The following is a 20,055-nucleotide window of genomic DNA, read 5'->3' as shown; positions in this document are numbered from 1 at the left end:
ATGCTAGTGATATGGAATGCTATTAGTAGATTCTAGTACATATTTTCAGTCTATATAAATAATTTATACTCAATGCTATAAAACATTTAAGATCTAAAGTCACAATCCAAGTCAACAATCTGTATAATGTACAATTAAAATTAAAGATAAAAGTCTGCTAGCAAATCAACTGTAACTTTTTAGGAGTTATAATTCCAATAACCTAGATTCAATTCCCTGGGGTGGAGTGAGGATAGATAAGCATTTGTGCAGTCGTGTGTTAAAAACGACAGCAGTCAAATATAATCAACCACCTGCACCATATACAACTCGTTTTGAACTATATTTCCTTGCATATTCAACCATCTATACAGTCCTTTAGACCAAAATTAATTTGTTTATTTGTTGTTAGACATAAACCTACACAGTTGGCTGTCTGTGTTTCATCCATCAATAGCTCGGCATGGCCATGTGGGTTAAGGCATTTGACTTGTAATCTGAAGATCGCGAGTTCAAATCCACGTCACACCAAACATGCTCACCCTTTTGGGTGAGCACATCATATATGTTGCTGCTTCCTTCCCTATATTGTGGAGCACTTAGTTATGAGCTACTCATAGTATGCTACTCATTTGCTAGGAAAGAATTTGCTACAAGGACATCTGCATTTTTCTTTCTTGTGGTCACTCTGTTTTCAGGTTCTTTCCATTGGATTTTATCAGTTTGTAAATGCCACTGATCACTGAGAACAGTGCATCTGTCATTCCTTTCAATACTGAACTTTAGTTTCTCACTCAGCTGCTCTGCTTGGGAATGCTTTCATCCAGAGGTTTCTTTCTATATTCCTACTTCCTTTCACTTTCTCCTATATGTCTTGGCTTTGAATATTGTTCCCTTCATCATCATGAATGGAATTTATCTGATCCCCTTCACACCAATTAATTCCCTCCAACTGATTAGCACATTTTTTATTCCATTTGAGTAATTTTTCACACACACTGTATGTCAATGGAAGTGGTGAGTCGCTTGCCTTGGTTCATCCACTGCTCTCTGTCACCAGACTGCCCAACAACTGCTAACCTTCCAGCCTTTTATATCTGGTTGTTCAAATTAGGATAGTTTGTTTCTACCATTACAGAGTTTGAGTGGCCTTGCTGACTACTTTTGTCTTTCTTGTGGTTTGGTCTTGTGTTTCCTGTTCTATCTACTTTATTTCATCCCTTCCTAGTTCATCCAGTTCCATCCAGTACATTTCATCAATTGGGAACCAAATGTGGTTCTTTATGCTCCTGCCCAGACCTTGTTTGAACCCTTGGCCAATTGCTCCTTATACCATCTCTCTATGAAGTCCTATTTCTTGATCCTTTTTGCTTGTGGTCATTGTATTTGATGTCTCCTTTACTTTATTCCACAGATCTTGATTTACTTCTCAGCCAACTTGTTTCTTCCCAAGATATGGATGGCTTGTGTGGGTGTTGATATTTTTTTCTCTATTATCACTTCTCCCAATCTCAGTTTTTTGTGATCAGTCTATCCTAACCACCTTTTGTGTCTGGTTTGGGTGGTCAGGTGCTACTTAACTTCTATGGCTTCCTTTCAAGGTTCTTCCATTTGATTAATCTTGCTGTGGAACCCCTCCTCTCCTAGAAATCTTTTGTCCTCTGTGCTTATGGGATTGCTTTGTCAACTCATTTGCACTATCTGTTTTTTCCTGAATGAAGGTGCTTGAAGGCTATATTACATAATTTTATATCAAATCTTTCACTTGATTCATTCTCTGAACAACACAACATTTTCATCTCACATTATTTTCATCTAGGTTTTACCTCCCTCCAGTCCACTTGCTGTCTGTAATTGGTCAGTTTCTCTTTAATTTCTTTTTCTACTTGTATTAACAATATACATCTCAGAGCCCATCTGATGGCTGGTGTTGTCTGACAGGGTATACTGAATTCCCTAATTTCACAATAAATTAGGGATAATGGAATGTATTAACCCATCTTCTCAGTATGTTCATTGTTGAGAAGTGGTGTTTTTCAAAACCACTAAGATTATATATAGACTCTCATGGTAAAAATAAGCACAGGGGTAGTTTTTGCCCAATTTCATGGCTGACACCTGTAGGCTTTTCAAAATAGATTTTTGGTAACCCATTGCACTTTTTCCAGTAAAAGACCTTTATAGTACTTATTTATAATTGGGTCCTGGCACCTCTAAAAATATTCCCCCTTTTTTCAAGTTGAGCGTGGGAGATTCTTGCCATTCTCAGTTTTTAACCACTAGGATGAGTGACTTGGAAAGTTATTCCTTGGATGTAATTTTTTTTTTTTCCAGAGAGAGTCTACTGTGGTTTGAAGTAAGGCAGGAAGTTTATGTCTGTATAGTCCAGGTCTCCCCTATTGTAATGAACACCAAGATTCTAGTAGTTTTGACTGATCAGATAAGCCAAAATGTTCTCCTTGTGAAGCAGGTAGGAATCTTAATCCAAGTTCCTGTATGTATGGCAAATAAATTGTACACAGAACACTTATCAAACTGTACAGCCTGATTATTGCATAGACACACAACATCTCATACACATCCGACCTGTTGTGTGCAAATGTTTGGTTGGTCAGGTACTTTTCTGCCTGTGCATGCTACATATTGGTTCATTCTTGCCTTTTTTATATGTACTTCCATCTGAATAAAGAGAAAAACGATCTCTCATAAGTGTTGCCATTATAGCAACTTTCCTCAGTTGGCTTTTCCCATCTGATATCTTCTCTAAATGGAGTTTATCTATGTTTTATCATTTGCACCAGCTTTTTCATCAGATTATATGAGATTCTAGTTACTATGGATAGAAGAGAGGTAAGTAAATAATTTTGTAAGTGAACATTTTTCTTTTTCTTATATGAAAATGTATTTTCAATAGATACTTGTCTTGTAACATCTTCCCATCCTTCCTCCTCACTACCAGTTCATATTAGCCTTATTTGGTTTGAGAATGAAGTTAATTTCAAGTGAAGATCTAGTGCTTGTGGAAGATGTGACACCCTACTATTGCTGCATGATTATTACATCACATATTAGTGACATTCATGTTAAACAACTTGAATTAAGTGGAAGATAGCTCAAGGCCAGTAGCATTTGTAAAAGCTTAAAGACAGATGCACAAGGACCAGCTACTACTGTATACAGAGGCATTTATTTATCAGAATTACATTTTCAGCTGAGGGCAAAGTTAACTTTAGCATTATAAGCCCTAAAACTTAGCACTGAAACATCAAAGGATATGCCTAATTGTAACTGAGTGTTAAACTATTTAGATATGAAAAGCTACCCAGAACTAATAGCAAATTATATTGTCTTTATGGTCAGTTGTTCTGAGAGTGTGTTGTAATCTTAATAAAGCATATTTTCAGCTACCCTTGCAAGTGATGAGTAATTCATTGGTATTACACAATATTTTGTTAATCTACTGGCTATTTATCAGTTATTTTATAAAGTTGCATATGATTGTTATTGATTACTCTTTGATTCATTTACTGTATTTTTGTTTAATTATTTTAATTTGTTTATCAAATTCTTACTGTTTTCATTGTTTTACAGTTAGCTGTTTACATGTAATTATTTATTCACTGTCGTTACAGCATTACATTTGATTGTTGTTGTGATTTGTATGACTCACTGTCAAGTTGATTTTGCATTTAACTTTGAATATGTACATCCATGATGCTTCATAATTACTGTTTTGTAACTGATTTTTAAGAAATATTTAAAATGTTCTAGTTACCAAAGCTAGTATACAATTTTTTTATACAATTTTTTCATTGTATACTTTAAGATTCACTTCCATCATAGTTATTTATTAGCTGATTCCTGGAACAACTAAAGACATTTATAATTTTGAAAAACTTGGCATTTAGTGCTTAATGATCCTAAGAGAAGAAGAGATAAAATAGAGAAATTCTATGCCAGGTTAAAGGAGGACAATGGATAAATTCACTACAAGAACTTGTTATTTACTGAATGCAAACAAATCAAAAGAAAACTCAAAAAATTGTAACAAAAAACAAAGGTTTTACAGAAGGTGGTTTTCAATTAAAAAATTATGACCTTGTTTAGTGGCTAGAAGTTTATAACATAAGATTATGTGAACACTTGATAGAAAAATAACCTCTGTGTATTATAAATGTTTGCAAGACAAAAAATTACTTATTATTGTTACGCAAATATTTTGAACAATTGCAAATTTCTTTACAGACAGTGGTTATTCTATTCAAATTAAGAGTGTTGTGGCTGTTTTTGCTGCAAACTATTCTCAATACCCAATATATTTCTCTACAAAAAAACTTCTCTGATTGGCAGCATTTAAATTTTTGAGTAACAGTGCACTACTCTAAAGTACTTCACTATGAAGTTGTTCCAGTCATGCGTTTTCCTGCATGTATACCATGATACATAAATAAGGCAGTCATTTATACAAAGAAACAATGATGCCTAAATGTCAGTATGTGGCTGTAAACAGTCTCACAAAACCATCTTACCTAGACAGCCAATTCAGTTCTGTAAATATATAAGCAAACTCCTTGAACATTTACTCAGTCAACAACCTCAGATGTTTCTGAAGTCATTACATTAATTTCACTGCACAACAATTTTTTTGAAAAGTTTTGCTTCCTGAAACGTTTTTGCTGATTGTGACAGGGTACCTGGTGGGTATGAACAAATATAGTTTTGGTTTTGCTTCATCACATAGGAACTCTGAGAAATAGACAGTTAACTATTTACCAGCAATGACGTATTTAATTGCGTTTATGTTTCTAATACGCTATTAAGTTCAACATAGTTAAAAGTGTTTTGCTCCTGATTTTCGTTTGTATTCTATGTCCAGTGCATCACGTTGCAGTGTCCAACAGTAGTCAGCAAGCATTGACGGATTCCAGTTGTTTTGATATCGTTTTTCCATTGTAGCAATGTCCTGGTGAAACTGAAGATTTTGATGAAATGGTATGTGATGGGCAAATTTGGATGTGATTTTTGTGATCAGCAGCCAAAAATCTATAAAGAACACCCAACAGTGTTCAAGAAGCAAATACTTTGTTATGCAGTGTTTTTAGTAGGCTGTGGTATGTCTACAACAGTGCTAGCTACACAAGTGGCTTGTTTAATTACTGCTTGTGTCAGTGTGCCAACTGTCAATTCAGCTGGAAAATGAACAGTCAAATGTCCATAGTTACTGATCAGTGCTAACACAACACCATTTTTTGGACATAACAGTTCAAGCAAGAGTAGTCTGATTGTTTAAATAAATCTTCCTCTTTTTTTTCATGATTTTTATCACTGCAATAGACAGTTATTGCACTAGAATACATCTGTAATATGCAAAATAGAACCTACTGGACATTCAGAAGCATTATAATCTCCTATTTCTCAACATGCATGCATGCAGTTCTCTGTTTTGGAAGTCAGTCTAGTCAGCTCTGGGTGAGTTTTCTGCAAAAGTTCAGCTTACCAATTTCACAGGTGAAACTAGCAAATAACATTCATAAATGTTCCACCTTAAAGATTTAAGTGTTAGAAACCAGGCTTAAAACATCTAAGTAAGAGATAGGTCTTTCCACTTGTATCTAAATTATCACTATTTATCAAAATGAATTTTGAGTTGAATGTTCAAAGCTGTGACTTCATTTATAGTTACTCAATCAGAGCAATGAAGAGTAAAGTCCTGGTTCTTCTTGTGTCCACTAGGAACTCCATTGTATCATTTTTGCATATATCTTGTAGCACCTAGTTCATGCTTGTTTAAACCAACCCTATATGCTGTCCAGAAACTTGGAATCTACTAATTTAAACTAATAATAGATGCTGTAATCTTATTGCTATTAACCTTCTGGTTGGCTGAAACAAAATTTACATTTGGTTATATTGTCTCATCACACTATGAAATTTTTGAAGGCCACTTTGTTGCATAAGTGTAACAACCATAGAAATGGACCTGGAAAACCATGTTTTCTCATGGGAAATATAGCAGCTGCATTACAACATTTTTAAAATCTGAAGTAATAGAGCATTAATTAATGCTTTGGTTACGTCTTGCAGGTTTCACAGACAGTTGAGATTGTTTTGAAGCTGATTAAGCCACCACATTGCCATTTATTTCTTAATGTGTACCAGTATCCTGTTTTATGTTACCATCTCAAACCATATCAGTAGATGCACAGTCTGCATGAGAGATTAAATGTTTTGGGAACCAAAGTGGTGTTATATGAGTTTTTAAAAGTCCCTTTTTGAATTTATTGAGCCAGATTCTCTTCAAAATCACTTGATCACATGTATAGAAATATCTTCCCATGCAATCTTTTTGGACCACTCATGCAAGTGGCCAAGTTTTGTGGTGTATACATTTTTGAACGACCTTCTCACTTGACTTCTTGGATCACTTAGTTCTTTACAGGGTGAAATCTGTAATACCCCTTAACAAGTACTATGTCACAGTCATCAGTTTTTTTTTTCATTCAAATGCTTTAGGGCATAGAGGGCTACAGCATAAGGCATTGTTTTGACTGTTCCTGAATTTAACCATTTCAAGAGACAACCTTTTAGAAAGATTTTAAGATATGGTTCACATATTATTTTTGATTTCCTATTTAACACTTGAATTAACGTACGTCATCACCATTGTGAAAGGCTATGCAAGCAGATACCTGTTATCAATGTCTATTACTGTAGAACTAGGATACAGTCAGTGCTCATGGGAGGTTCTCTTTAAGTCCAGAGACATGCATTCTAAGGAATGTGGGCTTTTCAGCAAAGGTCAATAGCAGAACATAATAGCACATAGCGATATGTTTTATCATTTCACTATGCATCAATCTTAGTCTCTAAAATCAGTCTTAGAGTAACAACAATGTGTTTTATTGTTGTGGAGGGTCTTTGGCTTCCACAAAGATTTGCAGGACTGTTGTGAGATGCTAGATGTACACCTTACTGTATCAGGGCTCTCTCTAATAAACATTATTCACTTCCTTTTACTCACCTTGCCTCTTGGTTATAGGTTGCATTGACAGCATCTGGGCTACCCAAAGAATGTCTAAGCATACCAGTATCTTTTTGTGGTTTTGCAGGGGAAATCTTAAGCAAGGTTGGTAAGGGTGAAAAAGAGATCTGAGCATAACTATTGCAAAATAATAAGGTAGATGTGGTTTTAGGTTGTGTGTCTACATATATTTATGTATATAGAAATATCCAATACACATGGAAGAAAGACATCAGTTCACTCTATATGATGTTGCTTTCAACCTCATTTGGAAAATTATATCAGTTTTGACCACATTATTTAAGAATGGATACTGAATTGTTGGAAAAGGTTTATAAAACAGCTCCAACTTTGGAGGAGTTATTATTTAAAAGCTACACAAGCCAAGTTTTAAACTTTTATCACATTTAAAGTTGTTCAAAATGGAAAAGTTTATTGCTTTCAACATGCAGCTAGATCAGGAATGCAGGTATAGCTCTCACCATTGTATGAGAAAGCTCTTTGTTTAGAGCTACACACATAGTCATTAGAAAACGTATAGCTTATCACAGTTTGCTGTAATGAGTGTGCTCCATACACCTCACTCTTAAGACATTTACCCAATGCTGTTAGCTATTAGTGACCACATGTAAGTTTATAAATGATTTATTTTATTTGCTGATGTTTTTTTTTTTGTTTATTTGTATGAGAACCTTTTACTCTCATCATTGAAATAAGTTTTTTGTGACATTGATTACTTGCAAATTGATAATTTCTTTTGTTTCCTCAGCATTAGTAAGTGTTATTTTGTGGTCAAGGGAGCTGCTGTCATACTGCCCCATGATGAATGTGTACACTTACACAGAAGATACTGCACCAGTGGAGGAGGTAAGATCACAAACACTGACATAATACAAGTAACTGATAAACTAGCCTTTTAAAATGTGATATATCACTGTTTATTTCATTGCATTTGACTTAAGTTTTATTTTTTTATAATTCTTCAGAATAATATTTCCATTAATAAAGAGTGGCATTTGTGTAATTTTTTTTTATTATTTATTCCACCTTGGTGTTAGCAATTCAGGGTTTATGACATGTAGATCACAATTTTATCATACTTTATGTCATAGCTTATAACATTTGTGGCTGTCTACAATCATGATCATCTGTAGAATTTATGACAGGTGGGAGGAAGCCATTCCAAAGAACATGGTCATTTCTCTTGAAGTTTGTATGAGACCATCTGGCAGATTATGCGTTACTTATGTAAACTCAATTTCATTAATTTTATTTAAATAGTATTATTTTCTAATAACTTTATAAATATGTTTTCTTCTAACATTATGGGGGGGAGAGGTGCCATAACCACCTCATACTGCAGACTCCTATGGCTGTAGTCAGCACTTGGGTTTTAAAGAGAATACAAAGTCGTCAAATGGAAATGTTTTATATTTCCATAATGAATAGAAGATGAAAAAGGACTTTTGTGTAATTCAAAAATATGTGTATTGATGTAAATAACTGTATACATTGGAACAATTTAATCTTTGTTTTGAATTGTGGGATATAGTGTTACTGAAACATATCCCTACATGATAAGCTCAGCTAGTAGTATTGAAGAAATTCAGAAAGGTGAGTTTAAGTAAACTTCCTCTTGAACAGGACTATTTAAATGAATATTTGAATGTTTTTTTTTCTAATTACTAGAAAGTTAAGTTTTCAACTGAACTGGATGCAAAAAAACTAAACAATAAATACATTTTTACTGCATTGAAAATGTCACTTTTGCAAAATAGAGCTGGGTGATTGTAACTGATGAATTGTCGAGTTCATGAAACAATTATTCTTACATAGAATATGAATAATTGTAAAAAGTAATAAATGAAAAACTAATTATCATGGGCTGATTATTTTTGTAAGCCATAATACTGATTGATTAAGCTGAACAACCTTGAATTAATTGAAAGTAACATTGAGCAATCATTATGGCAGTCTTTTTGTTAGTATATAATTGGAACAAAGGTAAACAGTAGTTATATGAAACACTAATTTTTGATTAGTTGGTTGTTTTTGTAACTGTTTTATTTAAACAATACTCACAGATAGTAGATTATACCTAATAATTAAGATAATCACTCACTTGTGTTGGAAAATGAAAGTCAATTATCATTTTTCTTTGTGTGTGTGTGATGAGCTTCTAAGAATTTTATAGTATTGTAATGAAGCCTGAAGATATAATACTTCAGATATTACTTTTTAATTCAAATGACCACAAAATAAAATATTGTAGTTTTTCCATCAGGACACCATTAAGACCGGAAAACATACTACTGTTGACTATTGAAAACTATTAATTTAAATTTCACAATAACAAAAAGATCATTCTTGTGAGATTTGTAAAATGTTTTTGATTTTTCTATTAAGGAGCAAGAGATATTCAGAAACACCTACAGTCTATGTTTTGTCTTCTTCGGGATGGTGATATCCTAGAAATTGTAAGTGAAGAAGAAATTCAGCATTTTATTTTGTTGCTGTGTTATAAAACTGTTATTTGCATTTACTGCAGTATATGAAATTTCCTTTTAATGTACTTTTTTTTTTAAATTAATATTTTTAAAAACTTAAGTCATTAGCTTGAAGTAGTTATGTATTGCAGCACACTACATTCTGTGTTTTGCCATATACCTGAAGACGATTAATTAGCGGCCATGAAGCCTAATCATCTGTATATTTTTTTTATTTTCCCAGTAGGTACTAATACTGTAGTAAGTACTGTGTGAACATCAGTATTTTCACATGTGTTATAACCTTAACGAGACAGGATTAAGAATTTATACCTGGTGATTTTTATCAGATTTATTTATCAGTAATTCCATCTTATCATACTGTAGAGTTGTGTTGATGCTGTCTCAAGTGATATGAGCTAACACTAATAAGTTTTTGATCATTTTGGTTATCATATCTTATATAATAATGAGAATTTAATAGTATTTCTTTGTAATTTATAGATGATTTATGAAACATTAACTTATACATATAGATAAATAAAAGTCTGTAATTTCAAATGAGATATCCTCAGTGCATTTTTGTGCATGTTTTGATTAAATATTAGGTCATTAGTTTTATAGATGTGCTCATTTATACATGAATCTCTTGTGTAATTTTTAAGTCTTGTCATGTGGATTATAATTGAGCTTTCAAATAGAATAACATAATACTCCAAGGTTTATTATGGCTTACAAGTAACACCTGAATATCACAACAAAAACAAGTAATAGGTATTAATGCTACAATGTGGCATTCTCAGGTAAACTGATTGAAAAGATTGACTACATTTACCAAAGGTTTTAAGAATTTGTATGTGCAGCTTGAATAATTATAAAATTGACCAATTGTAAATAAATTTGCATTCAAAAATTTTCACTTAGAAGCATAAGCACCTTTATTGCTTTCAACAGTAAAAGAAAATGGCCTGTAAATATATATATATATGTCAGACAGTGTTTCTGTCTAATGTAATGGCTAGTTAGTTGTCTGTAATAACTGCAGCTGGACTGTTATGCTTGTATAAGTGCATTTCATTCAGACAAGGCAAATTGTTAACAAGAACTAATTTTATATTTAATATTCAATCCTCAGCTCTGTTAGAACTTCTGAATACCAAGATTTAATCATTAGATAAACCCCTCTGATAGAAAAATGAAGATAAAATTCCTTTTTTTGATTCTTCCAGTATGGTTCATCACTGCTACTACTTCAGTTTTTACATCTCCATGATGTACAGGATTTAAACATTCTAACATCTATTCTATTGCCCTGGACAGCTTTGTACAATGAACTTGTAGCCCAGCAGTGTTGTATTCTAAAGAGCTCTTGTATCTTTCAAGTTCTTCTAGTTTTTAAGAAATTTCAATGAGGCATGATTGATTTCAATGATGAACTTCCAACCAAATGAGTAATGTCACAAGTATTTCACAAGTACTTAAAACTCCAAGGACTTCTTTCTATATTTAAAGTATTGAGATTCAGGAAATGTCTGCGCATGATTGTCCTACATGACATGATCCCTGTTTCTTTCAGCACTTGTGGAAATTTTCCTCTGATTCCATTGTCACTAACACTTATCTAGAATGAATGGACAATCTTATTAAAGAGGAGTCAACACTAAACTTCAACAGAAGCATCTCTTAGTGACTTTAATGCTTGGTGTTAGTCTTAGGTCCATTTAAAATGAGTATCCGTCATTGTTAGAGTAGAGAACAAAATAGCAATCTTGGAGAAGCTGGCCCCATAATGTTGATAATGTGATTCAGAGCCTAAATAAAGTGTTGACTTGGTTTATAGTTACAATCTTTATAGGATATTTAAATACATTTTTCCTGTCTACAATGGATTGAGAGGCTCCATAGGTACACCAAAAAGCACTTTCTTAGCTCCAGTTTCAAGCCTCCTGTTTTTTATCAGCAGAAATATTATTATCTGGTTCTGTATAACATGAATTTCGTAGGAACTATTTTGAGTGCTAGCTACAGATTTATGTCTACATTCATTATCCAGCTTGCTATTAAGCAAATGCCAGGTCTAGTATTTAAACCAGTTCTTTCTTTAGCCCCCTCCCATAGCACAACAGTATGATTGTGAACTTATACTGTAAGAAACCAAGTTTTGATATCCATGGTTAGAGCACAAATCCCTCTTTGTATTGTTTTGTGCCCAGTAACAAACAAACAACAATTTATTCTATATAAAAGGGCATGTGTTAATGTATAACATTCCTCACCTAAAGTTTGTACTGAACCTTGATATTTTATCCATCTTTTTACTATGAACACTATTTAACAGATGTATTACTCAGTTTTAATATTTTCTGTATTTTATTAATCAACATCCAACTAAGCCTCATTAGCAATTGGTTTATCATACATAAACCATATTAATATTTGTTATGTCAAGTAACTATTGTTTTATCCATTTGGCTACTTTGTCAAACAAATATATTGGCAAATCACTTCAGTAGTGTACTGAGTTCTTTTTACTGTTCTGAGTTCAAATTGCTGTAGAATCCTTGATCGTTAGCTTTGTTGTTCTGGCAACTGTAAATTTATTCTCAGTGTAGCACAGCTGAAATAACACCAGCTTCAGTTACTTCTACTTTAAGTACCATTTCAATAATAATTACAGCTAGAAATTGAATAGCAACTATCTTGAACTTCATTTGTATAAAACCAGTACTCTGACCAGTAACTGTTTGAGTAAGTAAGACTTGGTTTCTTTTATGTGTCCTGTGTCAACTGCAGCAAATGGTGGGAAAATGCTAAACTGACTTTGTCGGGTATCACAGAAAACCATGTGCACATAAAAGATACTGCAGTTCTTTTCTTTATGTGTATTTAAGCAACCCACTGCTTTTTGGTTCTGGTAGGTTCTACAACAGAGCTATCTCTAAGTACCACTGCTCTGTTTCAAGTCAGAGACAGCAGTATTTTTTCTGTGAAAGATAGCACTAATATCAAAATAGATTTGTGATTTTCCATTTGCCTCAATCCCATTTTTATTAACCAAAATAGTGACTTCACTCAAACACTTGATACAGTTTTAGGTTTAGCAATACTAGTATCTACCAGTAATTCAACCTTGCATCTTGACATACACTTACCATATATTTAGATAGTAGAAATCTTCATTACCTATGAAGGTATTGGTTTTAAAAACCAACCAAGTCTCCACAAGTTTAAATTAGTCAAGATATTGACACTCATAGCTTCTCAATGACCCTCCTGTTGCTGACTAACAAAATATAGACAATTTCTTCTTTTCTGTAAAAGGAGTCTAGAACTGACATAAATACTTTGTTACTCACATGTAAAGCTTGGAACTAACTACTGTGATGAGAGTGCTGGTAAGATAAAAGAACTTAAGTAGCCCTGACTTCTTGCTGGTAACCAGTGCAACATCTAGTTGTGCTTGCTCTACTGGAGGTCTAAGAGCCACATGCTTCAGACTCATGTCTCTTAGTCATGTTTCAAAGGAGTTTTTGTCACCTATATCAGCATTTTCTTCAGAAACTTATTTATTGGGATAGCTCTGAAACTTGTTTTTATAGAAATAACTTTTTTTCCAAAAATCTGGTGTCACTTATCCTTGTGTCTTTGAACATTAGTAAGTTAATTTGATTAACACTTTTCCCATTGGGCTGTGCTAGTGAGTACAAATGTCAAGTGGCTGAGGTATGTCTCCAGCATTCATATGAATGTATAACTTATACTCAACTGAATTATATGTCATTGTCACATGAACATAATCTTAGTACCCTGCTCAATCAAAAACCTCCATATGATCTTTGGTACCTCCAGCATCCACTAACCCTGGAAGAATAAGCTAGAACTGTAGCATTAAAGGTGCCTGGTTGTAGCTCAACTTTCTGGTCATGGGGTCATGTCGAGAATGAACATAGCCTTGTGCATCTGGAGTGTAAGGCCTTCATCAAAGAAAGATCTTGGCTTATCTTGATATGTTGTTTCTTTTCCTCCAACTTATGTTTTTTCTAAGTTTTAAAAGACCTTTTCTCATCATGGAATTTCAGAAAATAGATTATATCAAATGAAATGCAAAAATAAAATAGAAATTATATTGACTTAAACTTTTTATAGATAAGTTAATCATCATAACATTAAAATTGTTAACTTAAATTGAATTTTGATAGAACTGAATCAACAGTTCATCTATTAAAACCACAAGTACATGAGATCCAGAGTTCTACATACCAAAGATAAAGACACATAAAAATTTTATTTGGAAACTAGAACACTTTGCTTTCAGTAATAAATTAAGAAGAAAAAAACCATAAATACCTAAGTAAGATTAATAGATTCTGCTTCAAAAATAGCTGACTCTTAAGGAAAATAGCAAATGGTTTGTTTATTAGTCCTATCATTCTTTATCATTATTGTATTAGACAATTATTTAAGATCACTTTCATAAGTTGATTAACCAAACATAGTCACCATGAAAGAAGATAGCTATATTCAACAACTTTTTTGCTCTTTATAATAAGCTTAACAATAAAAACAGTTTATTTCAAAGAATAGCATAACATGTTGTCTGAGAATGACTCTTTGTGCTGAAGTTTTGAATGATTTTACCTTAACATACAAAAATCATTTTGTGAGTTATAAAAGGGTTATAGCCATAATACTTGCAAAGTGTAGTAACACATGACATAATCTTTTATACAAAATTCAGTATTAATAACTTGTCTGATGTAAATACTTTTATAAAAAAGCTGTTAAACATTTATGTTTATACATTGTGTGATAACAAGATATTAGTTTGCCTCTGATCTAGATAGCATGCATCCTAGTGGTTTTTGTTGTTACATGATTATGCTATTTTAATTTAAACATTAAAAAATAATTGGTTTAATGTACCATACATGGGTCCTTATTCTAATGTAAGTATGGGATATTCTTTCAGGCAGTAAGATTAGAAAGCATTCACCTTGGCAGAACACGCTACCTGGTGGTGGTTTCTGGAAAAGACCAAGACAAAAATGATGAGAGCTGTTTGTTGGGTATAGACTGTGGCTCAATAACCACTATAGGACTTGTGCTACCTTTGTTTTCTGATACTCAAATTACATTGGATGGAGATGGGTAGGTATCACACTGACTAGTGGTCAGTAGAGTTGGACATATATATCATTATAACTGTTTTACTTTTTCTAATTTGTAAGTTTGCAGTTGAATTGTTGAAACTTGTTAAGGAAGTACCTCACATATCAATTCTTCCAACTTGTAAAAACAGCAGCTCAGGTGAGGTTTCGAATATCACTAATTACCCTTAATTTGGCAAATTCAATTTTTTTACAGAAAGGATGGATCAAATAACATTCTAAACTTGTTCCATCTGGCAGCCCCTGTTATTTGTTATTATATAATGACAGACTTTTTAAAAACTAGTCTTGATTCCTCCCTCTGTTTTTTTTGTCAACCACTAATTTGAATTACTATACAAGTTATGTGTTTCTGTTCTCTACAGCGGCTTTAGTGTTAGTTCTGGTGGGAGACAACACATCTTCAAACCTGTGTCAGTCCAAGCCATGTGGTAAGTGTTCTTTTTTGTTTAGTATCAGTCTTAAGATCTTCTGTCTAGTTGTGTTATTTTGTATGTTCTATAATTATGTATTATAAATACATATAAGGAGGAGTTTGATATTGTTCCATGTGTTAAAGATTCTATTTAATTTGTGGCTTGTGCTGTTTACCAATTGCTTTGTCCCTCAGTGTGTATTGCAGCAAGGGTGTTTTATTTATTTTGTGTTGGATATTAATGATTCTGTTTCTTGTCATGTGCTGTTAATTTGAGGTAACACTGTTTTCATATTGTATCATATTTTAAAGATTATTTTTGTTTTGGGTGAGTGCTGCAAATAATATATCACTTAGTAGCGACTCTGATTATGTGTATTTTTTTTAGTATTATGTAATATAAGTTATGTTTGTTTTGTTATATGACTTGTAGCTTCTATTGTTAACTCCAGAATGAACCTAATCAACATTTGTTTAATTAACAGTAGTATTATAAAGGTTTATTTTTAACGTATCAGAGCATAATTTGCTTTAATTTTCCAGATTAAAGTTTTCTAAAAATAAAGTTGCTTACGAGCATTGGGTATTGCACCATTTTCAGAATCTGTGCTATACTGAGCTCAAGTAATGTTTTATTTACAGAGTAAGCTCTGTATATGTGTTCTCTGTATAAACCTTTGAGTATATCACATTATGAAGGAAGACTTGTATTTAAGCAAACATAATTACATCTTAGTTAACAATGAAATAACAACAATATTATTGAACATTAAATAGGTTAGAAACATAGTTACTTAAAAACAGTTGTAAACAGCCTTCTTTGTTTTTTACTGTTATTGTAAAAAAATATACTTTTGAATATTAATACAGTTTCAGTATGTTTGAACAGTTAGTTAACATACCTGTGGCAAAATAATCCTGTTCATTGCTTGTTTACTGTGAACTGTGTTAAGGGAACGACAAGACTTTGTTTGGTGTAACCTGTGTTTTTCTGTTTACTCTACTTGTTTGTGTACTTTTTATTGCAGCATTTACTTTGTTTTGGATACTTCTTGTAGCAATTCAACGAATAACTGATGAACCCTAATTTCTGATTAAATGTTATATATTTTTGTTTAGTTGTTGTATGCCCATGGATTGAAAAATAATTATAAAATTTCAGTACATCCATATTTCTGATAGTTGTACCTTTTAAAGAATTAAAATCACAATAAAAATTATAAAATGCAATTCTTACTTTGGCCTACAAATAAGTTTATAAAGCTGCAAAGTAGGGATTAAGTTTTATAAATCTGTGATTGTGGTTTTAATTCTTGTATCAGTACTTTATCAAGCAGGATACCTATATCAATTTAAAAGTCATAATTTTTGTTACTCTTGTTTATTAACTGTTTATGTTATACCTGTAAATTTTATACACTTTACCTTTAGAAACGCCCCCAATGGCACAGCGGTATGTCTGCGGACTCACACCGCTAAAACCAGGTTTCGATACCTGTTGTGGGCAGAACACAGATAGCCCATTGTGTAGCTTTGTGTTTAATTCAAAAACAATCATTAGTATCTTGCGTCTATCCATTATATGGGCGCCATATATTAATATCAAGTGGGTTTAAAGATACGTAAGTACGTGCATGATATATTTACCATTTTGGGGAAAACAAGTTCTATATATTTGTCGAAATCAGATATCCACAGACTAGTAATTAAGCTGGAGAAATCTTTTTTTCATTAATATGGACCGTCTAGGAGCTAATCCTGCTGACGTGATCAGATGGGTAGGCAGTAGACGAAAACATTACTATTTTAGAAATTTGTGAGTTGTTATATCGTAAATGTTTGCGAATGGTGTGTTTTTCTCTTAGAAATTCATTAAGGCGGTTTTTCGGCGCTAGAATTATTTAGAAACCTTGTCGATTCTAACTATTAAGTACAACCGCACTCAATAATAAAAATAAGAGTTCTAAAGTAAGTTTAGTTCCTTCTCATTACAATTAATCAGCATGTTCACTACAATGCATAAAGGTAAGAATTGTTAAGTAGTCTTGGTCGCTTTCTCTTTGCAAATAATTAGCAAATTCTCAGCCTTGTATAGGTAAAGATAAGAATTATAAAGTAAGTTTTGTTACTTCTCTTTACAGTTTAACCAATAAATCCGCTACCTTGCGCAGATAAAGACAAGAATAATTAAGTAATCTAAGTTCCTTTATCTTCATAATTAACTAATGAATATGCTGTGATGTATATATATAGATAAAGCTGTAAAGTAACCTGAGTTCATGTTAAATAGTTAGCATACGGGATCCCCCATATATTGTAATATTTCCAAAACGAGACCCGAAATTTGAGAGCTTTCAAATAGTTGACTATTCTTCTTCAGGAGAACAAAGTAATCCGAGTTTCTATGTAAACTGTATAGGCATCCCTACTGTCACTTGTAGGTAAAGGTAAGAATTATAGAATTGTAAAAATACATGTAACAGTGTTTGCCTTGTTTAAAATCTAATATATGTAAAAGACAGTTGTCGTTTGCTAACGCTCCATTCGTCTTTGTTGCTTAGCAACAATACCGTAACCTAATATTGTTGTCTTAAGTATTTTTATAATTCTTCGAACATTCACGAGGAATGTCTTGAATTCCACTTCGTCATGTAGTTTTAAGTTTTCGTTGGCAAGTTCAATAAAATCATCTAAGCTATTGGTTAGTGGTTATAATTCATGTGTTTTTGTGATTTTTTTTATTTTTGAAGTTTATCAGTTTTATTATTACTTTTTTGTTAAAACATTTTTTCTTTCCTTCTACAAAACTTATTATCATTAGCCTTAACTAAAGATGATACTTAAATTAATTTTTATGTTTGAACTGTGTGATATGATTTTTATCATAATCCTCAGCTGAGGTCTTTTAGTTTTTTGCCTTATTTTATTTCGCGCTTAAACCGGAATTTTTAGGTTATATGACGTAATTAGAAAGATGGGTTTTGCTTTTTTTGTTTACAAAACTTCACCCAGTCATGTTTTTAGGGGTTTCGCAAAGCTAGTTAACCATAAAGCTCACTGTCCTGTGTCGGTGAAAATAATAAATAGAGCTAATTTTTGCTTTATAAGCTTTTAGTGAGACCACTGACCCTTGTAGATGAAGATACAAATTGTGAAATACATTTAGTTCATTTCAAGCAAATTAAATTTCAAAACTAATTTCATTTATGTGTATGTGTATACATATATATATTACAATAAGTGTATTCATTATATTTTAAAACATATAAGCAAAAATAAAAATTCAGATATATCCGAAAGAGGTGAGTTACAAATTTTATAAGTGATGACAGATTAATCATTCAGACGTTAGTAGTTTTATTTTGCACTTTTCACGTCTTCCTATTAAGGCCAACGATTTTAGTTATACAACTTTCTCAAAATATGTTCGTGTAAATTTGATATTACATAGCGCAATAAAAAGTTTGGTTTCAGTTGTACTGTAAAAAAATGTTTATAGTAAAAAGTGTTTTGTGTTTTACGATCTGGGTTGTGCCATACCAAGCCTACGCCACTGCCACCTTGTTATACTACGTGCCTCTCTAATAGAACCTCGCTAACCGTTAACTAGCCTTAAATAAATCACCCACATCTTTTCAATGAACGATGACCATTTCGGTCAGCGTACAGCAGTGATGACGTCTTGCCATGATTAGATAACGTGTAGGTGCGAACGAGCGGTAAGGAGTGGTTTGTCTTTTTATATCTCTATATTTGTTATTTATTTGCTGTCGTTAGGGGGCGCTTTTCAAGCACGAATGATTAAGCCTCGTCCCAAAGGAAATAGACACATAAACAGGTCCTTACATTCACGAAAACTCGTGGTACGGTCAGAAGTAGAAAGAAGTCTGAACGGCAGTGTTAGGTCAGCATAGGATCAGTGTTCGATAGGGCGAGATGGTAGCGGAGTGGACATGCGCTGCTTATTGCTCTAGGCGACATATAACAAATTTAATCTCTTGGTTTTCTTGCTGTTCTTGTCGAACTTTTGTGTCGGGATTTTGGTAAGTTGAAAGATTCATTACAAAGACGAATAAAAATAATCCAGTTTGTCGTGTCAGCAACTTGACATAAATCTGCCATTCTAACCATAAAATTAATATGATTTACGTGTATTTTGGTTTGACTAATTATCCTGTAACTAGAAAGGTATGTCTTTAGTGGAACCTATTGTTCCGTGATTCGTGATGATAAGTGTTTAGTGTGTAATGAATTTACATATTTCGGGTATTTTGTTATTATCGAAAAAATTATACTGTAGCTGTTTTTACGATTGAGTGTTTGACCATTTTGTGTGTGTGTGTGTGTTTTTTTTGTCACAAAGTTAAAAAAAAGTTACAAAGGTGAACAAGTAAGAAAAAGGACGTCAGTAATAGTATTTTATCTGCCTTTTTTATGAAACTTTTTTTTACTGACTTACTATTATAATTTTCATGGAGCTATATATTTAAGGAAAGCTGTATTTTTCTTGTAACTTTAGTTGTTGCTTATATAGTAATGCCAACAAAAATGTCATTTTCGCTTGAAATGCGTTTTGTTTTCATAAATTCCTATAAAGCTTTTTTCGGTTCTTACAAGAGTAATATGAAATAAAAGCGAGAGTGAAAATCTGGCAATAATAATTGTAGTTTCTTCTTTGCTTTCAGCACTGTAATATCTTTAGAAAGAAACGCGTTGTTTTATCATGTTTTTATGATGCTCATTAAATTTTGTTACAACTATAAGTATTTCACGAGCTCCTAATTAGCTACCAATTTCAAACCCTGAGCGTGGGTTTGTCCCGTGGTAGAGCTTTGGATTTCCGAGATGGCGATCCGGTCTCTAATTCGTATGATAGTACAAAATATTTACCGCACTTCAAGCTGTGAGTGAGTCATAAGGGTAACAGTCAATACCTTATAGTGTTTTGCTACTGAATGGTTACATTATTTCGGGTCAGTAGTTCAA

The 20,055-nt window shown here is 32.7% G+C and overlaps 1 protein-coding gene across 4 annotated transcripts in view; it reads left to right on the top strand.

Annotated features, from left to right (window-relative positions):
- The window catches only part of LOC143238089 (uncharacterized), an 85,068-nt gene that overhangs the window by 51,310 nt on the left and 13,703 nt on the right, over positions 1–20,055 (top strand). For 3 of the 4 annotated variants that reach the window (XM_076478033.1, XM_076478034.1, XM_076478032.1), the window contains 4 exons: positions 7,770–7,867; positions 9,407–9,477; positions 14,456–14,634; positions 15,020–15,085. In XM_076478033.1, coding sequence (XP_076334148.1) covers positions 7,770–7,867; positions 9,407–9,477; positions 14,456–14,634; positions 15,020–15,085 — 414 coding nt within the window. Of the gene's footprint in view, positions 1–7,769; positions 7,868–9,406; positions 9,478–14,455; positions 14,635–15,019; positions 15,086–18,899; positions 19,113–20,055 lie in introns of those variants that run through there. The other variant, XM_076478035.1, reaches the window with a different exon arrangement.

The sequence above is a fragment of the Tachypleus tridentatus genome, chromosome 13 (assembly GCF_004210375.1).
Source record: "Tachypleus tridentatus isolate NWPU-2018 chromosome 13, ASM421037v1, whole genome shotgun sequence".
In the NCBI taxonomy this organism is placed as follows: Eukaryota; Metazoa; Arthropoda; class Merostomata; order Xiphosura; family Limulidae; genus Tachypleus; species Tachypleus tridentatus.
This window is presented reverse-complemented; position numbering and strand designations above follow the sequence as displayed.